General features: G+C 37.0%; 1 protein-coding gene across 6 annotated transcripts; it reads left to right on the top strand.

Annotated features, from left to right (window-relative positions):
- Positions 1-2862: 2862 nt before the first annotated feature.
- LOC113041595 (arf-GAP with GTPase, ANK repeat and PH domain-containing protein 1-like) lies at positions 2863-22407 on the top strand. 6 transcript variants are annotated; one of them, XM_026200209.1, is made up of 20 exons: positions 5945-6386; positions 6574-7873; positions 10826-10884; positions 11249-11336; positions 11443-11528; positions 13112-13253; positions 13345-13479; positions 13569-13684; positions 14433-14576; positions 15358-15438; positions 15567-15671; positions 16297-16480; positions 16581-16688; positions 17627-17764; positions 17991-18050; positions 18287-18435; positions 19312-19402; positions 19517-19739; positions 20587-20854; positions 21669-22407. In XM_026200209.1, exons 2-20 carry the CDS (start codon positions 6862-6864, stop codon positions 21873-21875), a joined length of 3396 nt encoding a protein of 1131 aa, XP_026055994.1. In that variant the 5' UTR covers positions 5945-6386; positions 6574-6861; the 3' UTR covers positions 21876-22407. The 6 variants fall into 6 exon arrangements, with proteins under 6 accessions (XP_026055998.1, XP_026055999.1, XP_026055994.1 ...); XM_026200213.1 differs by lacking the exons at positions 5945-6386; positions 6574-7873 and adding an exon at positions 2863-3182; XM_026200210.1 differs by having other exon boundaries at positions 5945-7873; positions 16309-16480.
- The last annotated feature ends 1082 nt before the right edge of the window (positions 22408-23489 follow it).

The raw sequence follows: 23489 nt of genomic DNA, 5'->3' as shown, positions 1-23489 counted from the left end.
ATATTTTGCATATACTTCTTAAGTACACTATTTCAAGGGTAACATCTATGTAGCCTAATATTTTAAATGTGACTTTATATTTTGTTTATTAATACATATTTGTGTGGAAGAGACCAAGCGAAACTCCAATTAACATTGTACAATGCTTTCCATTTAAAAGAAGACACGGGAATACATTTTCTGTTGATATGATTTCGAACAAAGCGGTTATTAAATTTGTCCTCAACAATAAAGAGCCTTTCTTCTAAGATAGAGTTGTTACATAAAGAAATAGGATTAAAAGTTTGCTCTCCTTTCAAAATAGTTTCTACACCAATGGCATTAAATACAGTGTTATAGTCTTTTAACGAAGCTCCAAAATCAAATTTCATGGAAAATTCTGAAAAGGAACAAAGCTGACCATTGTTATCAATCAATTGACTAACAAAATATATTATTTAAATACCATCTCTCATAAAATAATGACTTGGCCTATTTCTGTAAACCATGTTCTGATTATTCCAAATAAAACAACGGTGAGGTGAAAATTTATTTTTGTTAAATAGTAACCACGATAATGGAGCCTGTTGGTGAAATTTAGCTAAATTAATGGATAATTTACCAAGTGAGAAGGGGCTATGTGGCAAAAATTCAATAACTCTTGTTTTCTTAAAAAAAAAAAAAAAAAAAAGGTAATGTGTTCTAAAATTGAGTCTATTTTTTAATAAAGCTTTTCAACCAATTTACTTTTAATACATGGTTAAAGAGGGTAAAGTCAACAACTTTAAGACCTCCATCACTAATCCTATTTTTACCGATATGAGAGTTATGGAGAAATGCCCGGAGCAATATGGCGGCGACGTTGACGTGAGGTTGAGCAGCCAATGAAGCGTCTACTGCTGAATCTATGGGCTGATCCTGTCTATGGTTTTTATACAGTCTATGGACTGACCCAGCCGGTGACGTCAATCGAAACCGCGCAGACCCTCTACCGGCAGACACGCGCTTGGCGCTTGTGCTTTGTTTATTATATTATTGTAATAATATAGATAAAGGCTATATATATATATATATAATTCGACGCTATGGGATAGAGAATGTCCTTATATTTGCCATGAACAGTTTGGTTGACAAAAAAAAAAAAAAAAAACCCTAACATATGAAGAATAAACAAATAACAGAACGGGATGTCCAAAATATTCAATCAAAAAAAAAAAAAAAAGAAAAAAAAAAAGATCGAAGGCCAGCGGGAAAAAAACACAGTTCCACACTTCACTTTCTTATCTCAATGTTTTTTTGTTTTATTTTAATTATTATTTTAAATGAAGGAAGTGTTTGAAATAATGTCATATTAATATAAAAAATAATATAATTATATAATATATTTTACATATTTATAAAATAATTATAATTCCTTGTCCTCGATCGCGAAAGTAAACTTTTCTGCTACCAAATAGTACACGTGCATTGTCATAATGTATCAAGTTCGTTGTTAATTATCCCACAGAAGCCGTCATACTCATGTTATTTAAAAACCTTAAGCATCTTAAAGAAATTAAGACATGTTTAGAGACGGTATCACAGTAAATTTGCCCGCCTGTCCGCAAACATGCATGCTTCATGAAAGACAAGGCAAGTATTTCATCGCACACAAAGTGATCATTTTCATACTTAACGTGAATTTGTTTATAATGCTTGAGGATAATACTATGTTTACTGAGATAGAGGGTTCTGACTGAACGATTACAGTAAATAGCGATCCGCCCTTCGCACCTTGTTGAATGATATTCAAAACAACGCTGAAGTGATGCTTGTGTGCTGCTTAAGCATCATTGGCTGAACAGAGTAGCAACAAACCACGTCACACTTCAGTCCCGCCCTCTGTCGTCACGGTCGTGTGAGACACAAGATGCTGCATTGAGTACTGATGATAAAGACAGGCCCACATTCTGAATCAGACACTATGAATGCCTGAAGACACCATCAATGTATATTTAGGTACGTTTTACATCTCATGTGAGAAATTCCCATAAACGACAAAAATTACTTTATGTTTTATGGAGTTGTATAGGGTGGTCTGAGGCTAACTGTCACACATTTCACTCCAGTTACTATTTCTCAGAATAGGTTTATTTCTGAATGTCAATTGATTTAGGAACATACATTAAAATATTTAGTACAAAATAAAGTGAAATGTTGACACTGTATAGAATAAGTTGTCACGTTATAGCATATTATATGAAAAAAAAACTTAAAACCAATAACAGACAGCCTATTATAAAAAATAAATTAAGTCATTGTTAAATAATAATGATAAAACTTGTTACACTTATATTGTCCCTGATATTAATGTGCCCGAATTTACATTTTTTATTTTTTTTAAATACCCATTTCTGACGAGCAGCATGTTACAGTAAGGCCCAATTTCCCTTATTGTACAATCATAATAAGTGTTCATACTAAACATACTAGTAAATAGCCTATAATATGAAATATAAAAATGAAAAGAAATATCTAACTCTTAATTGATTGTTAACTGATTATTATATAATTAAAATGTATAACATTGAAACAATCTGTCCTGACATAACCTTTCTGAAAAATGTCTGACAGACCTGTTTGTATCATTGGTATCATAATATGTTTTTTTCCCCTCATATCTGTAATGAGGTTTTACCAATGCAGCTCTAAATCTAAAAATAAACATGAGTATGTCTTTTTGAAATCTTATTTGCAGTTTGAAACCAAAGGTCTTATTATTTTTTGTAACCGTTGCCTTGAATTTACCACAAAATCCTGTTTGCAAGAAAGCAGCCTATGAGATGGTGACACTTTTTAAAATCAGGAAGTGAATTCAGAGAGAAAGAGAGAGAGAGAGGAAATTCATGCAAGCAAAACTACTTCTGCTCTGAGCTGCATACCTAGAGTCTGAACAGCTTTCTGCTTCTGTACGTGACATTGACATGAAAGAACGGGCAGGAAATGCTGATGGGTTACTGGAGAAACTCCATGCATTTTGAGCAGTCACATTGGTCTAAATATGAATAGCACAAATAAAGTTACACACTCGACTGCAATTAGAGCTGAGGTGAGAAGACATGAAAGCTTGCAAAAGACCATAAACAAATTTCTCAAACAGTTGGAGAGGGTTGAGGACCAGCAGCTCAGGACAGGACTAAAGGTCTTTCTACACAGCATTCAAGGTGAGCCTGTTATGTTTATTTTGTCCCCTAAAACACTTGCTGATAGATTCCCGTATATCGTTTTGTGAGGTGTGATGTTGACTTTAGGGTCTTTAGGGGTCTGGACTTACCAAGACAGATTTGCACGCTGTTCGACTTTATTCTGATTTCATATCAAGATCATCCTCAGATGAAAACAAGTTTACTAATCGTAGCTCCTTGTGTAAGTTAAAATGCACAATTTGCGAGGAATTAGGCTTTCGACTGCTATTGCTATTTTTTTCCAGTATTATATTCATTATCTTGAGTTTCGTAATAATGTCATATTATAAAATGTCCCAAATGTATATTTTCGAGAAGGCAGACAGATAAAAAGGAACATAAATGTTTTAAGTCTTGTTATATTGAATTATACATCCAGCGGAGTCTCCAAATGCACATGCTCCTCCATTAGTCTGTGATGATGAACCGTTACTACTACAGTCCGGATGTAGAATCAGAATCGTGGATGTTAATTTAAAGAGGCCCAGGTTGAAACATTAGCACCATCTTAGAGACGTCGTCATGCTGGCAAGATGTTGAACACGAAGTGCTCGTCCATTTCCTGTCTGACGCTCTCTTGCTGCCCACGAAAGCCACATCCTCTCCATCTGAGGCACCACCTGTCTATTGAGTGCTACTCTTATACTTAGTATCTGACCTAATTATTTTTAGTTCCACAAGATTACACTCTTTTTTGTTTTGTTTGGGGAAATGTGTTGTCTGATTTGATTTAATCTGGCATCGATCGAGCAGGACATAAAGTTCAGTTATAAACTTTTATACATTTATAAACATTTATATACTGTGTTAGCTGTAAGCATTGACATGTGTATATTTTAAGGTCAGAACATATGGTGTCACTGACTAATGCGTCTTTAATATAGTGTTTGATGGTACTTTACTTCCTTCTCGCACTTCCTCTAGTAAGCGTTTTATGCATCCGTCACAATATGAAGACTTTATGAGCACAATCTCACACCTTATTTTTCTATAAGCCAGAACTTAAATTAAAACAAGATATTTGCAGTACTGTATGTAAAACTTGGCACAGTGATTTTAAGATATTCTGGGTGGTCTCTGAGGTATTTTGGTTGCTTATGATATTTATTCTATCATATAGAAACCATTTTATTGTTTTCCATTTGATCACTTGCAGTAACCAGCATCACTAATGATGTCTCTGCCGAAAACTGCTGAACAGATCAAATCAAGTAGTGAAAAAACAAGAGGATGCTCTTTGGATTTGATTTATGTAGCCCACATAGTCATATGATGATTCAAATTATGCTTGGTGGGAATAAAATAAAAGTGAAGGAAACGGTAAAGGGGAAGTCATTGCTGTGGGCTTCTGAGCATAGGGATTTGAGAATAGGACTGACACATTTAAATGTTGCTTACTGCAGGGAGCCAAGAGAGTGGGAAATAGGCAGAATAACAGTGAACTAGGGAAGAAAGAGAAAGGGGGAAATATATTTATGAGTGTGAGATCTCCAAAACAGAGATGTCTACTGTGAAATTGTATAGTTAGCAGAACAATACTATATATAAACAAAGCAGTGCTTTTTGTATTTTCATCTCAGTAGAGAATTTTGGGTGAACTGTCCCTTTAAGAGTTTTTTTTTTAATCCTTAACCTTAACTATGAGCGATAGTAATAGTGACTAATCCACTAATCATTAAAGAAGCAGATCAATAAAAAGAAAATAAATTGAGAGACATTCAAACAAATACCTGAATGTCATCTTCCTAAACTGAATTGTGTTTTATATGACATCTGTCTTCATGATAGATAGCAATCAATAGCATATATTATTGATTCGTAAACTCAATACGGCTGTGAATAAAAAGACAACTCCTTCCTCTACAAGATTATTTCTTATATAATTGAAATGGGGTGATGTCTTTTTTATTTCTCTCCAGACATCCAAATAGTCTTGCATAGAACAGCTTTTTTTTTTTTTACTCTCATCCATGCTACACTCTCAGAAAAAAGGTATCATATTAGTATCTTAAAGGTACATATTAGTACCTAAGGTGTACATATTGGTATCTAAATGGTACATACGTATTAGTACCTTTTGAAAGGATTCTGCATCAGAGACAGCTGTTGTACCTTTTTTCTGATAGTGTTTTGAATCAATTTGAGTGTAGTATTTACTCAATGTACAATTTAATCAAGCCCACTTGACAAACAGATAAGTCAATAAATATGTCAATAATATTGCATGCCTTCACATAATCACTTACTCATTCATACACACCTTGGCAAGGACGTGAGTGCACAGAGCAGGGGGTAAGATATGGAGATAGCGAATGGGAGCCAGAGACTAGATGGAATCAGTGCATGCAGGAGGAGGAGTTTAGCCTCAGAATACCTTGGTAACAAGCAAGCTCAGTGTCTAGGAAAGAAAAGGTGGGGGGACACGGCGGCTCCTGAATCACTGTACTGACTGTGACTGTAATATGTGGCACATTGCTGCCTGATACGGCACTGGTGCAAAATTTGCTTGATTGATGTGTCAGTCTCGATTAGCTTTGCACGTAACCACATATTTGTTTTGTTTTTTCTTGTGCGGTTGAATCTCTTTCCCTGTCAGAACCTTTGCAAGCTTTACAGTCTGTCTTTATTCCTCAACACATCACTGATTCTTGCTTTTTAAGCAAGAGAGAGTGTGCAAGCGAGAGAAAATAGAGGGAGAACGCAAGAGAGGGAGGGAGTGAGAGCAAGAGGAGGGGGTAGTAGGCTGTGGAAAGCAGGGGCTGGGAGCTGTCTGACTGGTGACAAGGGCAGAGAGAGAGAGAGAGAGAGAGAGAGAGAGAAGCAGGAGATGGAGAGAGCAGGGTATTCCTGCATGGTGCCGTTCTGCGTTGGTTTGAAGAAGACCTTCCACTGGAGAGATCTGAGGGACCCTTGTTCATGATACGTGACTCGTCTAAACCTTTGGCGTGAGATGCAGCTTCCTCTCTCGAACGAAGCATGATTGTCATGCATGTCTGCTTTATTGGCATCCCAGACTGCTTGACGCACCGTTCACTGGAGGCGTGATGGATAGATTCTGTATGGGGACACTGGGATCTCTCTCTGTGGATTTGCCATGAACGTTTGCACCGATCCATGTGGCATGTAGACTGACTCCCCAGTTTGACTCTTCTGTCAGCGTCTCCTGCGCACGCCGTGGAGCAGGTTGGTGAAACGATGTGCCTTGATCTGAGGTTACTAGTTCTGCATGTCTCCCAGATGTAATTTTACTCTTTGTTGTCCTTGAAGGAATTTTCAGTCTGGTTTCTTTCTCGTGTATTTTCATTTTTGCCTTCGAACCTGCCTCTTGTTGAACGTAGTCAATGGAATCACGAGCTTGCTTTTCATGCAGGTGTGGAGAGGTGGGCACATGTCTGCATGCTTAAAATAGGTGTGAGAGGACAGCAAAAAGAAGAGAATGAAGTCTGGGAAGAAACATGAAGCTGTGAAAGAGCACAAAGGACATTAGCAACATTTTTTCCCACTCTAGGGAACGAGGTCACGGTTCACTTCTTTTTGACATACTTGCCTGAATTGTCTCTTCCTGTGATTTCTTTCTGCTTTGGAAGACATTGAACAAGATCATTTGACTCTTTGAATTGATTTTCTGTCCTTGGACTGTCGAGAAATTCTGGACCACATGAACCGAACCGGGACGTCACAGTCAAAAACCACCTACCTTATCTCCCTCACACTGGTGAAGGTAGAAACCACTGAGGAGAATGAGCTGGAGAGGTCCAGGCCGGCTTTGGGGGGAGCAGTGTACAGTTCTGATGGAGCGAAACATCTCAAGCATGCTGGGTCCAATAATGAGGGCCAGGAACAGCAGAAAATGGGTGAGGCTGTTGAGCTGGAAGCTGGAGAATCTGTCAAATTCTCAGTGGAACAGGAAATACTCCAAAGCCCAAGGGAGGACAAGGCACTTTTTGCAGATGGTGTTCATCCCCAAAAATCAATGATCTCACCCTCCACAGAAAATGGAAGAGCCAGAGAATATACTGGAATGCCTCAAACCTCTTTCCCCCGAGATGTAGCCAGGCATCTTGGTGACATCCCAGTCCGTGCGACCCAGCGGCCCGTGTCACTCCTTAAAGCTCACAGCGGTGGCCGTGAATTCAAGGAGTCCAGAGAGAACATCCATGCCTCCTCCAAGAGCCTTGACCGTAAGGACAGTCGGACCAGGATCCAGTCCCCAAACAGCCCGACTCCTGGATCTTTTCGGGCATCGTGGGCTGTAAGTGAAGTGAAACCTTGCGATGAAGACCTCAAAGGGGCTGTTGGGATGAAGACGCCCACTGAAGGGGACATCATAGCCATGCGAACCCAAAGCCCTCGAGCTGAGAGATTAAAGGTGGGATCTACATCTCTTCCGACCCCTGTCGCCTTGATTAGCAAGCCTCAACGCAAAGGAAAGAGTCGCACCTTGGACAACAGTGACCTGAACTGTCTGTCTGAGGACCTCCTGAAGTGCAAAGGTGGTCAAATGGTGACAGACTTTAGAACAGCTCAGTCCCAGGGGGCTTCAGCACGTGACCGCAAGATGCTAAGATTCATTAGTGGCATTTTTACCAAGAGCACTCAAGTTGCAACCAGTGCAACCATTGTGACCCCGGTCTATAGCACCATTCAGAGGGAATCCAGTGAGGAAGAAGGTAGGAGAACAAGACTTACTCATCCATACACAGCTCAGAAACTCAGATAAGCAGAAGTAGGATTGTTTCACCTTTTGTAAATGAGGACTTCCTATGGATGTCTGAAATGCATCTGCAAGTTTTCTAAATGCTACATTTACATTAAAAGGATTGTTCACCCCAAAATGGTGCAATTCTGAAAACCAAATTACTTTATTTCTTCTGTGGAACACAAAAGGAGATATTAAAAAAAACAAACATTTTTATCTATGCAGTGAACGATTCTAAAACAATATTGGACCCCACTGATTTTTATTGTCTGGAAAAATTATTTTTTAAAAACATAATTTGTATTCCAAGGAAGAAAGAAAGACATACAGGTTTGGAATGGCATGAGGACTGATGACACTTTTGATTTTTTTTATTCAGCTAATATAGTTGATATATAAGAAGATATATATATATATATATATATATATATATATATATCATCTTGTTTAAGTTCACATTAATTTTAAAAACTGACATGTGGAAGTCTATACACACACATTTAGGGGAATTCTGGTTTTATTAATTCTAATGCCTAGGGATGTAGATTTAAGACACTGAAAGCATCCAAGCCTTTTCTCTATAGCCACCCCCTACTGTTTCTGTTTCTGCACTGGAAAAAATGGAATGGGAAACAAATTTGATAATACCCATGCCACAGGCATCATCATTTTGCCCAACATCCTAATCCCATCTTTGATGTTCCACCCACTTCTTGTATTCTGATCTCATTCTTTCACGGAAGCTTCAATCCTTTCATCACCAGCCTGGTTAAATTTCAAACCATATCCAGCCATGGATTTTAGTGCTCTAAACTGGAGGTGAAGCATTGGTTTTAGACGCAGGCATTATCTGAATCCACAGGAAGCTGGATGAATAAGCTTCACTTTTGCCACATGCATTTCAAACCCACCCGAGCAAAGTAAGCTGGTTTGGCTTCTAATGTTGCAGAGATGCCTTCAACTCATTTATATGCAGAGCTTGTTTAACAAATGATTAATTTCAAACATCGTCTATATTTCTCAACAATATAGATTTGATAATTAGGCTCCTCATTTGATTAAGGGAGAATTGGTAATTGCTCAATTGCACAACTCAGTATAGGGGAGTGTGGTCCTACGAGCAAAAGGATTGATGTGTCTGTACACACAACGCATGCGCACACAAAATATTTACGTATGCGTTCTCCGACTAAACTGAAGCAGCGGCTGGAAGTGGGGTTGTCATGGCAACAGGGAGGGCTGAGAGAGTTGCCTGTTGTGTGGCTGCGTTATGCCAGGGAGTGAGCTACAGATGAAATGAATGGGAGTGAGGGTATGCTAGGAGGGGTCCTTTTGAAAACGAGAGATACCAGCTTTAGAATTTGACACATAGAGAGTCCGTTTAGATGGAGGGGGTGGCATGTGGTATATTGCACATAAGGATGGCACTGTCTAACCGCACTGGCTTGACTCCTGATGTGCCCTGCCGTACAATGACCTCATAGAACTGCGCTGAATTCGGAGGGGGTTAAACCTCTTCCGCTGTGTCGTGGGTGGCGCGTGAGAGAGGAAACTGCAAACGACACAAGTGCCAACTCAGAGCGTAAGCTGTGAACTCCTGCATCTGTGCATCATGAGATGCTTTAATCAGTCCACGCCGGTCACAAGGGTGTATCGCACCGAACAAAAGCATCTCATCCACCACTTGATGCACCCACAGCTGTGAAAGCACACAAAAAAATTTGGTGACATTCCCGACTATCACTGGGCGCCGGGTCTGAACCGCTGATGAAAAATAGTGAGCGTGTGCTAAGACTTCCAATATAAAGCAGAGAGGGGTGTGGGAGCTCCATGCTCGCTGCTGCACAGATACACCTGCAGTCCTTCACGCCCTGTGAATTTTCAGAGATTTATAACACCTCCAGATGAACCATCATCCGAGGCTATGGTGTAATCAAAATGCACTTCGATGCAGCATAGAAATGTGCAACAGAAGGGCAACGCCTGACCTGTGTTTAAATGGACACAGATTTGTGTTGGAATCAGAACGCTGCCTTGGGCCTGACCTGACTTTGATAGTCACGAAAAATAATGTGGTGAGACGTGACGTGACAAGGTCATTAATCCTGCTGCTCAGTGAGTGTTGTGATCACCGTGTAATTATAAAATCATGTCAAACTCGCTCTTCCTGTAAGTGAGTCATCTGAAGTTTCACGTCACTGACATTAAGGGTCAGAACGAGGGTATTTAAACCATAGATCGATATGAGAGATCTTTTTTTGGAAAAAACAGAAATGCATAATATTCATAAACCAGCACATATCCCATTGCATTTTCTGTTATATGATTCATTCATCTATTTTTCTGTTGTACTTTTATTAGTGGTGCTTGCTAAGCACGTCCAATGCAGACCAGAATAAGACCAAGTATAGAACCCTAAATTGATCTGCACTTGGGTATGAGACTCGTCCTGTTCACCTTCTTTTTGTCATTGGTTTAATACCATGACAGTGGAACACCTTTTGAGATGTCAAAAATCTGTTTCAATGTTTTGCTGCAATGTTGACTTAGTTTGGTGATGATCACATGAATGTTCAAAAAAATAATCCAAATTCAATGCAAAATAGCCTATTTCCTGTTGGGCAGAGCTAATGATTATAGTATAGAAAGTTGTCTGGCTTCATGACAATGAGTTTGGTGACTGCAGGTAAAACTAACCCCAATACTTTAGTCAAATGGGGTCAACCTTTTAAATATCGAATATACAACTTGGAGACAGATGTTTTTTTACTTTGGAAACCACCCAAAACCACTTAGAAACCACATTGCAACACATTAAAAGCCTCCCAAACACACTGCATTGTCATAGCATAGGGAAGAGGTGTTTTTGTCATTGATTTGAAATTATGACTTAACTTTGACTTGTTTTTTGTTTGTTTTTCAGCATCATGTGCCAATAGCCAGGAATGGACCCTAACTCGTGCTATTCCAGAACTGCGATTGGTGAGAACAACACTTATTTATTTTTTAAGCATAAAAACAACCATTTTAGGCATACATCTATGAAAACAATATTTCAGTTTGTTAAGTGCACTAAAAATATTTCTTTTTAATTTTAGTCATATTGTTGAGTTGCCTCTAGGGGAAAAAAAATCTGATTAGATCTCTTTCAAATCCAAAATTTTTCTTCTAAACACCAACAAAATTAAAAGAGGATAACAGGAGACTTTTGCTTAAATCCTGCTTATGCTTCTCATGAGAAAAGACCATAGTAGTCTTAAATGTGTCCTTAGGAGTTTCAGATGAGATCTAAACAATGTCATTTTTGTTTTGTGGAGTAAGAATATTATGTTTCTGCCGCATTCAGGTGGTTCTGGGTAGCCTTCGCAGTGGAAAATCTGCTCTGGTAAACAGATTCATCACAGGAAGTTATCTTCCACTTGAGTCGCATGAGGGTGAGAACTTTGTTTTTTCTCATCTGTGCTAGGAGGACTGTCATTTTAACCGTTTAGGTGCATTATTGTTATCTTCTCTTTCGCTTTTTTTTTTCTTCTCTGGAAGGTGGAAGGTATAAAAAAGAGGTGCTGGTGGAGGGACAGAATCATTTACTGCTGATCCGAGAGGAATCTGGCCCACCAAGTGCACAGGTGTGTTCATTTCTGCAAAGTTCACTTCAGACAGAAACACAGGATGCAAGACAGTAAATATATGGCTAAATTAGGATCTTACTCTTTTTTTTTTTATATACTTAACAGTAGTGTGGCGGTAGCAAACCACCAGCAAGTTGTCTGGCCCATTAAACCAGATGCGCTTAACTAGAAACCAAAGAAGAAATTTTGCAATTACGTAACAGCAAATACAGGAAATATTAAGAATTCTGCATTCTTATGTTTTGTTATGAATTGTTTCTGACACATTTTGAATGCCCAAAATTGAGTTTGCGTAACAAGAATGTACATATTCATGTAGAGTATATTCTGGGGCCTAAAGATGAAAACACACAAGTTTGAAACAGATAAACTTTTACTTGCATTCAAAAGTTTGGATTCAGTAACTTAAAAAAACAAGTTTTTGAAAGAAGTCAGATTCATCAAGGCTGCATTTATTTAATCAAAAATAAAGTAAAAACAGTTATATTGTAGAACACTATTACAAGTGAAAATAACAGTTTTTTATTTTAATATATTTTAAAATGTGAATTATTCCTGTGATTCCAATAAAAATTTTAATTAAAAATGAAAAGTCGCTGGGGTATATTTTTAGCAATAGCCAAAAAAACATTGTATGGGTCAAAATTATAGATTCTTCTTTTATGCCCAAAATCATTAGGATATTAAATAAAGATCATGCTTCGTGCAGATATTTTTTAAATTTCCTACCGTAAATATATCAAAACTCAATTTTTGATTAGTAATATGCATGCTAAGAATTCATTTGGACCAACTCCAAAGCAATTTTCTCTGTATTTAGATTTTTTTGCACTCTCATATTCCAGATTGTATCTCAGCCAAATAATGTCTGATCCTAATAAAAAAAAATAAAGCTTATTTATTCAGCTTACAGATGATGTATAAATCTCAATTTTGAAAAAATGGACACTTAAGAATGGTTTTGTGTCTAGGGTCACATATGCTGATTTGCTGCTCAAGTAACATATCTTATTATTGTCAACTTTGAAAACAGCTGCTTAATCCTTTTTGTAGAAACTTTTATAAAACAAAATTTAATAAATTCTGGATTCTTTAATGACCTCAAACTTTTGAACAGTAGTGTATTCTGCTTTAAAGGAATAGTTCACCCCAAAATATCTGCTGAAAATTCCCTCAACCTTAAACCATCCAATATACAGAGGAGTTTATTCATCTTTGTCAGAATAGATTTGGAGATATTTAGCATTAGATCTCTTGTTCACCAAAGGGTCCTCTTGTAGTGAATGGGTGCCGTCAGAAAAAGAGTCCAAAAAACTGATATTAAAAACATCACAATAATCCACAAGTAATCCACATGACTGCAGTCCATCAATGAACATCTTGCGAACCAAAATACTACACGTTTATAAGAAACAAATCCATCGTTAAGGCTTTTAAACTTTAAACCATAACTTCTGGCTATAACGAATGCTACATTTCTCCAAATCCGAGGGTGATTAACTTTCAGCAAATTTTCATTTCTATTCCTTAAAAAGCTATTCCCTCTTTCCATCTTTTTCATTCCTAATTTGTGATTGTAGATCTGCAACTGGCTGGATGGCGTCATCCTAGTTTTTAGTCTGGAAAATGAAGCAAGTTTCCAGGAAGTGTACAAGAACTACAGTGAGCTAAGCGCACATCGTAACATAGCAGAAATCCCTATTATAGCAGTTGGAACGCAAGGTAAGAGCTTTTGTCTTGGTTTCGGGGTGATATATTGAGCGATATGACATTACAGTACGTACAAACTCTATATTTGTCTTTATTCCTGCAGATAAGATTAGTAGCACTAATGCCCGTGTGATTGAGGACAAGAGAGTCCAGCAGCTATGTATAGATGTGCGTCGCTGCACTTATTTTGAGACCTGTGCCACATATGGTCTTAACGTGGACAGAGTATTTAATGAAAGTGAGTTTCATCTCAAAATAGGGCTAAAATGGCACAATTCTTTTGAACAGGATGCAAGTGTTTATTGGGCAATCTTGTTTCCCACTTAGTGACTCACAAGATTGTCGCTGCCAAGAAGCAAGCCGCCCTTCTGGCCTCCTGTAAATCCCTCCCAAACTCTCCGAGTCACTCAGGGGCCTCGACTCCAGTGTCAGGGCCCGGACAGGTATCTCAGGCCTCATGAGTCTGTCTGATGCTTGGACGAATCTCATGAAAGCTGTCAAAAATGTTTGGGTCTCTTTCTCCTTTCTTTCAGTTCTAAATGTGGGGGGAAAATTCTAATTGTCATTAATGTAATGCAAAAATATGTAAATGTAAAAAAAAATGTAAATAATAAATTAAATCATACACTTAAATTTATGTAATGAATTATATATATATCTTAATATATATCTTAAACATAAGTTAATATTTTCTGTTACATTTATTTATTTATTTTTTAAATATGACCTGGACGTTTCTTTGAGACTGACACTTTATTATAATTTTTGTGAAGTATTTTAATTAAAACCGTGATGGTTTTGCAAATTTGCTTTGACAAAATGTTCTGATCAGATTCATTAAATATTATTTGCTTAATTATATATGCTATGCTGAAAATCTGATATTTAGTCACAGTTTGGCTGAATTTTCGTTTATTGCTATGGTATGATAATTGTACTCATTTTAATTACATAATAATAATAATTCAAATAACTTTCTAGGACAAGAAATTAAAGTTATATTCAATTATAGATCGATTATAAATTATTACACTTTTAAGTGTATTCAATTAAATTTTCAGACCAATGCATCGCACAATTTTACATGTTTTTGACTGTTTTGTGTGATTGTGAAACTTTTCTTGTCTCCATCAACATTCACCATTACAACTTCTGTCTCATTCTTGTCTCCATCCCATCATCCTCTCTTAGGCCAGTAATGGGGGTCAGAGTAGTGATTACCCCTCCTCTTTGCCTTCTACCCCTGTGATAAGTCACAAAGACATACGGGGTGGGGCAAGTGGAGACGGGGCCTCGCAAAGAATTCTTCCCCGACGACGGACATCTTTATTTGCGGTTAGTTCTTTGAGCTCATTACAGAGAGCATCAAATCTTGCTGTCGCATGTATGATCTGTTTAGGTTCAGTTTTCTGTGTTTCCGTTCTCCTGCCTTGTTTGTTTTCATGGTTTTTGATTGATTGGCTCCACACCTGTTTCAGTTCTCAATTTAAGTTCTGTGTTTTGCTTTGGTCCTTTGTCTGCTATTATTTTGGTCTACTTGTTGTGCTACCCCAGTTCGATTCCTTGTGTTTGCTTAGTGGGTCATAATAAAAGATTGTTATTGGCCTAGTCCTGCATCGCGTGCCTTAAATGGGAGAACTGAAACAGGCGTGGAGCTAATTGATCAAAAACCACTGAAACAAACCAGGCAGGAGAACGGAAACACAGAAACCTAAACCAAAACAGATCATACGTGTGACACTTGCCAGGTAGATTTTGTGCAACACCAGTGAAACTGTACAGAAAATTGCATATACCGTCTTTCATATTTTAAAATACAATTGGACTTAAATTTGAATGATATATCAGAGGTGATGCATGTCATTTTTTAAGTTAAATGGGAAACCTGTTCAAAAACAGTCATTGGTTTCTTTTTGGTGCAGAAATTTCACACATCACCTTTAAATGCTTTACAATAAAGCAGAAGCATGACTACATCTTTAGTCCTAGTTTCTGTATGTGAACTCTCATTGTCACTCTGAAATTCACCTCATCTCATGAGTCATATCTGTTTCCTTCCTTTGTGTTTCACCTTCCTTCTCATCTGTACTTTATTTAACTATGTCTGTTATTTAAGAACCGTCGCGGGAGTGACTCTGAAAAAAGAGCTTCTGATAGCAGAAGTGACACGAGCAGTCGATCAGTTCCTATTAAACAGGTATGTGTAAGATGTCGGCACTGAATTCTGTGCAGACCCAGAAACGTTTTTGGACGTGTAGAAGACCCTTTAAAATGTCTGAATCTCATTGCATTCTAAAAAAAACATTCATGCCTTTTCTATATTAGGGGACTTTGTGGAAACGCAGTGAACGCTCTTTAAATAAGGAGTGGAAGAAGAAGTATGTGACGCTGTCAAACAACGGCATGCTTATGTATCATTCAAATATGAATGTGAGTAAGGCTGCTTTGCAGTTCATACGGTTTTCTGTTTACAGAGCACTACATGCTTCCTGTACGCTTCCGTTTATATAATCACATTTCTTATTAGCTTTATTAGTTGCACGTAGTGTATTTTTTTCTATTTAAATTATTTATTATTAAATGTTATTATTTCATATTTTTAATAATTATTTAATAATATTGTTATTATATTATTATTTTATATTATACATTTTTATTTCAGTTTTAGTTATTACATCAAGTTGAACTGCCTTAAAAAGTAAAATTGGAAAATACTCTATAATATATTATTATTCTATTATAGAAATCTATAATATAATTATATTTTGGGTGTGGATTTATTTTTGTTGTAATCATTAAACTCATTAAATCATTAAACATTAAACAGAAAATGTTATGAAATATTACTCCGGTGACCTAGGTTTGTTTTTGTTTCTTTCGTTTTATTTTTTTAAAAGATCAATGTTACTTGCATCATTTTGCATTATAGTATTTATAAAACCATTTCAAAACCCAAAGCTTTTATGTTGTGCTATTTTTGGCTGTAGAAAAGAACCAGGGTATTCTGGATTGTGTAACTGATGCTCAAAGTATATATGTATTTTGCTGATTGTAGGAGTTTTTGCAGAATGCTCAAGGTAAGGAGATGGACTTATTGCGAGTTACAGTGAAGGTGCCAGGAAAGCGTCTTCATCGCGCAGCTACTCCCGGTGGACCGTCCCCTGGCCCTACTCTCGTCCCTGCGCCCGGTGTAAATGGACTCAGTAAAGACAAGCAGTCATCCGAAGGGGGAGCTACATGTAAATACAAAACTCTCTCTCTCTCTCTCTCTCTCTCTATTCCATCACAAATAAAGCAATTTGAAAGATTTCTCAATGCCATGATTTTTTTTTTTCTTAGCAAATCTTCTGACTGTAGAAGAGGCGTCAAGAAGTGGTTTGTCCTTTCATAATGATCAGAAGGTGAAACGTTGCCCGTCATCTGTGTCTAATAAAGGCTTCAGTGTGGGTACGTAAATATTTTGTTTATGGTTTCTACTCATTCTTTCCATAACAGTGTTGAAGAATAACTAGTTAAAGGAATGAAAACCTGTATGGGTTTCTTTCTGATGTTTAGAAGAATGCTGGTAATCAAATAGTAGGTCCCCATTGACTTACACAGTATTTCTTTCCCTAATATGAAAGTCAATAGGGACCAACAACTGTTTGGTTCTTCAAAATATCTTCTTTTGTGTTCAACTTAAGAAAGAAATGTATACAGATTACACATGAGGGTAAGTAAATGATGACAAAATGATCATTTTTGGGTGAACTATTCCTTTAAAAGTAGCTACTAACTGGATAATGACAGTAGCTCATCGGCACTTTATTTCCAATATTCAGTTGTTGGTTCATATATTCAGATCAATAATAGTCATATATTACTCAATGACATTTACGCCAATTTTTGTACCAAAATATTTAGTTAAATACAGAGGTTGATGACTGCCAGCATTAGTTTTAAATTAAAATTCAATTAAATGTATGCATTTAACAGATGCTTTTATCCAAAGCGACTTACAGTGCATTCAAGCTATCAATTTATTACCTATCATGTGTTCCCAGGAAATCCAACCCCCAACCTTGCGCTTGATAGCACAATACTCTACCAATTGAGCTACAGGAAAACTTAGTTTTATTAGTTATATTCAGTGTTAATGTGTGTGTTTTATACTGTTAATGTGATTTATTACCAAAAAAAGTGAAATATACCTTATGAATAATATTATATATATTTTTTTATAAAATGCTATTGTATTGATGTTATTATAATTAAAAATACTCAAAATAATTAATACAAATGTGATTGTATTTTAGGTGTGGACTTATCATCAGAATGGTTACAAACCTTATGCAGGAAATGTTTTGAAATTTCTGGCATCTTTTTTTGTATCGTCTTCTTAACAGACTCGAGCATTGAGGGGGCTACAAGCCCTCCTTTAGGAAAAGACCAGATCCTGTCTTCTCCAATGACTGACCGGAAGAAGAAAAAACGAAACAGAAGTATTAACTTGAAAGGAGACGCAGCGGCTGGGCAGGCCGAGGGTAAGAGATCAGATTTATGAAAGATTACCAGACACCGCAATGATTCAGTTTCATCGATAAAGCAATCATTATTACTACTATGGTGAATATGCTTTCCTCTCTTTTCCAATGTGGGCATGATCAATTGCTTCCTTTAAGGTCCTTTTGCTTTTTTCTTTCCTCTGTCTTTTCTTCCTTTCTTTCCTCTTATCCTCTGCCGCCCTGGACTAATTTCTTGCACCGCAAGCCAAGCGCAAAATGTGGAAATTAAAAAGCTTTGGTAGCTTGAGAAACATTAACAAAACAGGTAATGTGGATGTATGAAACGAGTGGCTGAGCTGACTCCGTCTTGCAGTATGTGTCCATGTCCATCTCTTGTCACATCATTAGATTACAGCAAATGGGTCTGAGTGTTTCTGTCCATGTTCCTGTCTCTCTCAAACACATAATTATACTGAGACGATACATTAGGCCGAGGACACAATGGGTGTTTTCATTGATCCCTTCCTCTCGTGTAAATAACTGTTGCTCTCGCCCAAACAGAGGAGGAGAGCGCAGACTTCATCATCATATCCAGCACAGGACAGAGCTGGCATTTCGAAGCCCAAAGTCAAGAGGACAGGGATGCCTGGGTTCAGGCCATCGAAAGCCAGATCCTTGCAAGTCTACAGAGCTGTGAGAGCAGAAATAAGGTAAAGAGGGCATTAAAAATGTATCTGCTCTTTATCAGCCTGACAAACATTTGCTGCACAAACGTTTATATGCTTTTGAGAACACTTATGTGCAATATGCATCAAAAGGTCCATGAACTTTTTTTATGGAAAGTCTGTATAAAGGAATAGTTAACCCTAAAATGATCATTTGGGGAACATTTACTCACCCTCAAGTTATCCAAGATGTACATGAGCTTGTTTCATTTGGAGAAATATTGCAATGCATCACTCGCTCACCAGTGGATCCTCTGCAGTGAATGGGTGCCGTCAGAATGAGAGTCTAATCAGCTGATAAAAACATCACAGTAATCCAAAGTAATCCACACGACTGCAGTCCATTAGAGCAGTTTTCGCTTGTGAACAGTCCTTGAATTTTTCTTCTCCTGATTCAGATGAGATTACTTTTTCACCAGAAAAAAATTTAGTTTCTTACAAACACAAAGCTTTTCACTTCACAAGACATTCATTGATGGACTGGAGTCGTGTGGATTGCTTGTGAATATCTGTGGTGCTTTTATCAGCTGTTTAGACTCTCATTCTGATGGCACCCATTCACATCCATTGGTGAGCAAGTGATGTAATGCTACATTTCTACAAATCTGTTCTAACGAGGAAAAAAACTTCTCTACATCTTGGATTGCCTGAAGTTGAGTACATTTTCTGCATATTTTCATTTTTTGTTTGAATTATTTTTTAACATTTTCAAATAAAAGGGCAATAATTTGTTCATTTGATTTGTTTCCGGACCAAAAATGACGCCGATTCATCCTACATGCATAAATCATGTTAGGCTATACATATAAACAGATTGCCCTGTAATATTACAAAGTAATAGACTTACTTTTCAACTCCCAGGCTCGAAGGAACAGCCAAAGTGAAGCTGTTGCCCTGCAGGCCATTCGAAATGCCAAAGGGAACGACCTCTGTGTGGACTGTGGAGCACCAAGTAAGTGCTGTCCTGAAATAATGCCTTGAATTGAAAATGTAAACAACAAAAAGTACTGTATGTTGAGATCTCTGTCATTGTTCAGTATATGAAAAAATGATGGTCTCCTTGCAGATCCAACATGGGCGAGTCTTAATCTTGGTGCTCTAATCTGCATCGAGTGTTCTGGGATACACCGGAACCTGGGGACGCACCTGTCCCGCGTGCGCTCACTAGACCTGGACGACTGGCCCAGTGAACTCACAAAAGTGCTTTCGGCTATAGGCAACCATACGGCCAACAACATTTGGGAGACCTGCACCCAAGGGCGCCAAAAGTTGACACCTGAGGCAACAAGGTTAGCTCACTAAATGTAAAGAAATGTCATAGTGGAAAGTGGTTCAGTCATTTTTGGTTTACAGAGGCACAAAGAAGAGCAGAAAGAAATGAAGCATGCACAGCTAAATAAAACACACATATGCTGCAAATTTGCTTGTTAAAATAAAATAAATAAATAAATGCACTGCAAAGGTTTGGAGTTGGTAAGATTTTTTTTCAATGTTTTTGAATGAAGTCTTCTATACCCAACAAAATGGCAATATTGTGAAATATTATCACAAATTAATATAACTGTTTTGTATTTTAATATATTTTAAAATGCAATTTATTCCTGTGATGCAAAGCTGAATTTTCAACATCATTACTCCAGTCTTCATTGTGCTGGTTCTGTTTATAATATTTTATCATATTTTTGTGGAACCCCTTATACATTTTTAAGGACACTTTGAGTAGAAGGTTAAATAGAAGCATCACAAGAAATATTTTGCAATGTTAGAATCTATTTACTGTCACTTTTGATCAATTTAATGTGTCCTTGTCTAATAAAAGTATTCATTTCTTGAAAATGTCCTAATGACCAGAAATTATGCATTCTGCTTGAAGCAAGTTTACAAACCTCCTAATGGCAGAAGAAACACACATTCAAAATACATTTTCTGAAAATAACAAATTTGCTTCTTAATGCACAGACCTATGTTTTAAGATGATGATTTTGAAATTGATTTTTTTGCAGCATTAACCAAAAACACACAAATGCAATGTAATGCAAAATTGCAATCATAAAGTCTTCACCGTGACAGTGTAAAGAGATAATGGCAGTTAGCCACTATGAAAATAATTTGGCCTTTGCTTTGTGTTTGTCTCAGAGAGCAGAGAGAGTCGTGGATCCGTGCCAAATATGAACAGCGGGCATTTGTGACGCCCTTGCCGGCTCAGTGTTCAGAGGACACAATGTCGACTTGGTTGCTTAAAGCAGTAATCGACAGAGACCTTCTCAGACTTCTGCTGCTCCTCGCACACAGCACCAAGGAAGTGATCAACGTCCCACCAGAGGGAGCAGCACAGCAGCAGCACAGCGCTTTACATGCGGCCTGCCAGCTGGGCGACGTGGTCATGACGCAGCTGCTGGTCTGGGTGAGTTATTGAGCCTGTTTCTTTGAGTTAAAGGAATAGTTCAACCAAAAATGGAAATTGGCTGAAAATGTCCTCATCCTCAAACCATCCAAGCTGTAGATGAGCTTGTTTCTTCGTAAGAACAGACTTGGAGAAATGCTCAGCAATGGATCCTCTGCAGTGAATGGGTGCTGTCAGAATGAGAGTCCTGATAACAACATCACAAAAATCCACAAGTAATCCATACCACTCCAGTCCATTAGTTCATGTTTTGTGAAGAAAAAATCTGCATGTTTGTAAGAAACAAATCCGGCTAAAATATGAATCCATAATAATGCAATAATGGTCCTCTCACACCAAAATATTTGTTTCGAACTGTTCTGGACTGGTTTTGTTTGTTAACTGTGCTTCATCTGTTCATATTTCACTCCTGATCCAGATTAGATGACTCTTTCACTAGAGAAAGCAATAATACGGATAAAGGACTCATGTTTTAGATAAAGATAAAAACGTCTTGATGGATTTTTCACACGCATGTAGCTTTTCACTTTACAATGTCTTAAGTGATGGGATGGAGTGTGGATTTCTTGTGGATTATTGTGATGTTTTTATCAGCTGTTTGGACTCTCATTCTGACGGCACCCATTCACTGCAAAGGATCCATTTGTGAGCAAGTGATTTAATGCAAAATTTCTCAAAATCTGTGGATGGCCTGAGGTTGGGTAAATGTTATTTTTGGTGAATCACTCCTTTTAACTCTTGCACTTTCAGGATTGCATTGTTTGCACATTTCTAATGTTTGTGTTTTTTTTTTTTGCTTAATTGTTCTCAACAGTATGGCAGTGATGTGAAGTCAAAGGATCCGCAAGGTAGAACCGCACTGACGTTGGCACGCCAAGCCGGCAGCAAAGAGTGTGCTGAGATTCTTCTCCAACACGGCTGCCCCAGTGAGACGTCGCCCACCTCCCCGACACCCGTTCTGTCCCGCAAAAGTAGCATCACCAGTGTTGGACGTGTCAATTCCAGGAGGAGGGTCTCATAACCCATGAACATTCATGATCATATAAACATTTTCGCCAGGACCATTTTTATTTCTTCAGACAGAGTTGTGTGTTCTGTGTGTCTGTGAATTAACCAACAATGCTGTATTTATATACTGTATGTTTATCCCTGTGGATTCCTCAGAAAAGGGAAAAAGTCAAAAGAAAAGAAGAAACTCTTAACTGTCCAGATTAGAACAGGTTTAGAATGACAGCTACAGAAATTCCAACATGCCTTTTTCAGAAAATGCAAACCGTTTTAACAGCTACAAAGCAATATTATTAATAATATGCTGATTAATATTCTGTCAAATAGATTCATTACAAGATTAAAAGTAGCTTGAGAGTTTCCCAAAGCAATCTGAGGGAATGTATTTACCGTTATGACTGTCAACGTTCTTTAAAATAGACATCATGGCTGGGAGTAATGTAATGTAAGAACATGTTTATATTCAGAAGAAATAGTATTTGTCATTGTGCATCATTTCTAAAAAGTATAGACAATAAACTCTGATCTTCAACCTCTCTTTGGCACTGCTTGTTAAGTCTCCATCTTTTTTGATCAAAACCCCAATCTTTCTACATTTTAATGCTTCAAAACTTCACTATCATCGAAGGCCTTTTTATTTTCAGAAAAATCATCTGGTTAAAATATACATTTTGCTATCATACTGTGTCAACACAAATGTCAAGTGACAGAATAACATGACTTTTATATATTGTGCATTAAAATATTCTTATTGTTTTATGAGCTCAAAATGCATGTAAATGCAAGACTGTCTAATGTTTATTGGCCTTAGTATCTCATATTTGCATTTTGCATTCATGAATACATTCGATAATGCTTAGCTGCACCTAATTTTCCAATATTTAGCCTATTTTCCAATATGATTTAAAAAATTGTAATGTAATTTGTTCAAGCAAGAACTCATGATTCCTGAAGAAAAAACCTTAAACATTAAACCACTTATTCTTGAGAATTGGGATAAAACAAAAAAAAAATTAAACTATATTTGTGTATCTTATTCATGTATATACTAAGCTACTGAGCTATGCTTTGATTCAAGCTCCCAGCTTTTTTTTGCTTTTTTTCTTATCAAAATGTGCTTCTTACCTTGGACTGTGTTATAAAATTTTAACTTTATCTTTATCAGCAATTAATCAAAACACATTCTCATGTTAGCAGACAGATTATACTTTCACACCAACAATCCCTCAAAAAATATAAGATATCATAAATGACATATTATCAAAATATATCAAAAGACCTGAAAGAGTTGACACATCTGTTGGTGGTGACAAAAGCCTGAATTTGTAGTAATTTTAATGATCAAATACATTGAATCAATCAATAACTGTATTAAAAAAAAAAAAAAAAAGTATGTTATTGTTTACAAAGCTTTTACTCACCATTCACATTTAAGATTTTGATAGTATATCATAGAAACACAAATTATCTATTTTCTCTTCTTATCTGAGATAAAAACAATAATAGGAACTTAATATTCACATTTAATATTCATCTTAACAAATGATCCAAAAATGAGCAGAACACATGATATTAACACACTGTATTATGTATAGTTAAGTTTTATTTATTTTATTTATTTATTTAT

Source organism: Carassius auratus, chromosome 23 (assembly GCF_003368295.1).
Source record: "Carassius auratus strain Wakin chromosome 23, ASM336829v1, whole genome shotgun sequence".
In the NCBI taxonomy this organism is placed as follows: Eukaryota; Metazoa; Chordata; class Actinopteri; order Cypriniformes; family Cyprinidae; genus Carassius; species Carassius auratus.
The sequence above is the reverse complement of the archived record's forward strand: the minus strand, read 5'-3'. Positions and strand labels throughout refer to the sequence as shown.